This window comes from Aptenodytes forsteri, unplaced genomic scaffold (assembly GCF_000699145.1).
Source record: "Aptenodytes forsteri isolate BGI_AS27 unplaced genomic scaffold, ASM69914v1 Scaffold459, whole genome shotgun sequence".
Lineage (NCBI taxonomy): Eukaryota > Metazoa > Chordata > Aves > Sphenisciformes > Spheniscidae > Aptenodytes > Aptenodytes forsteri.
The window spans coordinates 522,554-524,243 of record NW_008794121.1 but is presented as its reverse complement, the minus strand read 5'-3'; the positions used below and the strand labels follow the sequence as shown (position 1 = coordinate 524,243).

The window sequence follows — 1,690 nt, the reverse complement described above, 5'->3', positions numbered from 1 at the left end:
CGGGCTCCGGGCTCTGCAGCCCGGACCGCACCGCAGCCCCGTGTCCCAGCTGAAACTCCATCACTTGAAACTCCAGCGGTGGGAGGTGCTGGGGGATGCAAGGCAGGGGTGGAGGGAGCTGGGCACACTGCACCCCATCTGCCCCAAATTTGGGGAGTCTGTCTGTGGGTTAGGGGTATTCCCTGGCACAAGTGGGGAGCACAGCATGCGGGGGGTTATAGCGGCCTGAGCAGCGTGGTCACTAAATATCTCATGTCGGGGCGTCCCTGGGGACGAGCGCTGACGGGTGGGTGCTTTGGTCCCCTCAGGGGTGCACTGCGGGAACCACATCACCTCCCACGGGCTGGCGCTGAACTGCTGCACCGACCTCACCTGGTTCGACCACATCATCCCCTGCGGGCTGGAGGGGAAAGGCGTCACCTCGCTCAGCCGCGAGCTGGGGCGGCACGTCACCGTCGACCACGTCCTCCAGCCCTTCCTCGACTCCTTCCAGGAGGTGTTCGACTGCACCTTGGTCTTTTCGGAAGACCCCGGGGACTAGGAGAGCCGTGGCACCTCGGCTGGGTGTTTCGGCAAACCCTCGGCGCGGCCGACGAACGGCGTGGCAGCCGCCTGGGGCTTTGTTGCGAGACAAGAGCTCTCGTGCCTTTGCCTATGGACCGTGCGTGAACGGTGGCAGAGAGGTTTGCGCTGTTGCTTAAACGTCCAAACCTCCATCGGGGCTGCTCTTCCCCGTCCCGCGGGTCTCCATCTCACGGCCGAGACCTCCAAGGGTACCACGTCCCCGTCACTCGCTGGGGAAACGCCCAAACAGGTGCTTTTGTGTGTTTTTTCTGCCTCTCTTCCCCCCCAAAAATCCAAAATTTGGGTGAACCACTCATGCGCCCTTTGGACAAGAGGAAGTGGGAAGTGGGTTGGTCGAGTGTCCGTCCCTCACTGCCACGTAAAAAGAGGCCGATTTTCTATAAAGAGAGTTGCTGGGAACTTTGGCTGCCGATCCTTTGTTTGTTTATTTACCCCAAGACTTTATGAATAACGACCTTTTTCTCACTCTGCGCCCAGAGAAATCTTCGCATGGCAAAGATCCTCGCCATGGTGTTGGGGCGGGTGGAAAAATCGCTGATAAGAGGCTGTAAACGGTGGTTAAAAGTCCACCGGAGCGATGCCGACGCGGTGGGAAAGCGGGAGGAGGAGGGGAAGGGGTCGGGGTGCCCGAGGAGAAGAGCCACAGCCATCCCGGATCCCGTGGGACCGCGCAGCGTGGGATCGAGCGTCCCAGCTGGGCGATGGGGACCTGTTCCCGCTGGGTCCCTGGTGCTGGAGGAGATGTCGCCGTGGTCCGTGCAGGCGGTGTCGGCTCCTCCGAAATCGCTGCCCCAGCTGCAGCATCCACATGGGCTCGCAGCAGCCGTCCCGGGCGAAGGGACGCGGCCACCCTGGGGTCCCGATGGCACCGGGGTCCATGCCCATCAATGCAAACCTATAGGTAGACACATATAAACTGATTTTAATCAACAGGTTTCTTAAGGGGTAAGAAGCCAACTTGAGACTGAGCTCCCCGGAGCTGCCTGTTGCCCCTCGGGGATGCTCACGGCTCTCCTGGTGCGTGGGCAGGAGGGGCAGTGCCCGGTCTGGGCTCTCCGAAACCTTCCCCCGTTTGCGCGTGGCACGGCCACGGCCGCTCCCGAGG

The 1,690-nt window shown here is 61.8% G+C and overlaps 1 protein-coding gene across 1 annotated transcript; it reads left to right on the top strand.

Moving 5' to 3' along the window:
* Positions 1-304: 304 nt before the first annotated feature.
* On the top strand, positions 305-984 carry LIPT2 (lipoyl(octanoyl) transferase 2 (putative); the record flags this gene model as incomplete). Its single annotated transcript, XM_019471438.1, has 1 exon — positions 305-984. A coding segment is annotated over one exon (237 nt), but the record flags the coding sequence as incomplete, so codon positions are not given.
* Between the last annotated feature and the right edge of the window lie 706 nt (positions 985-1,690).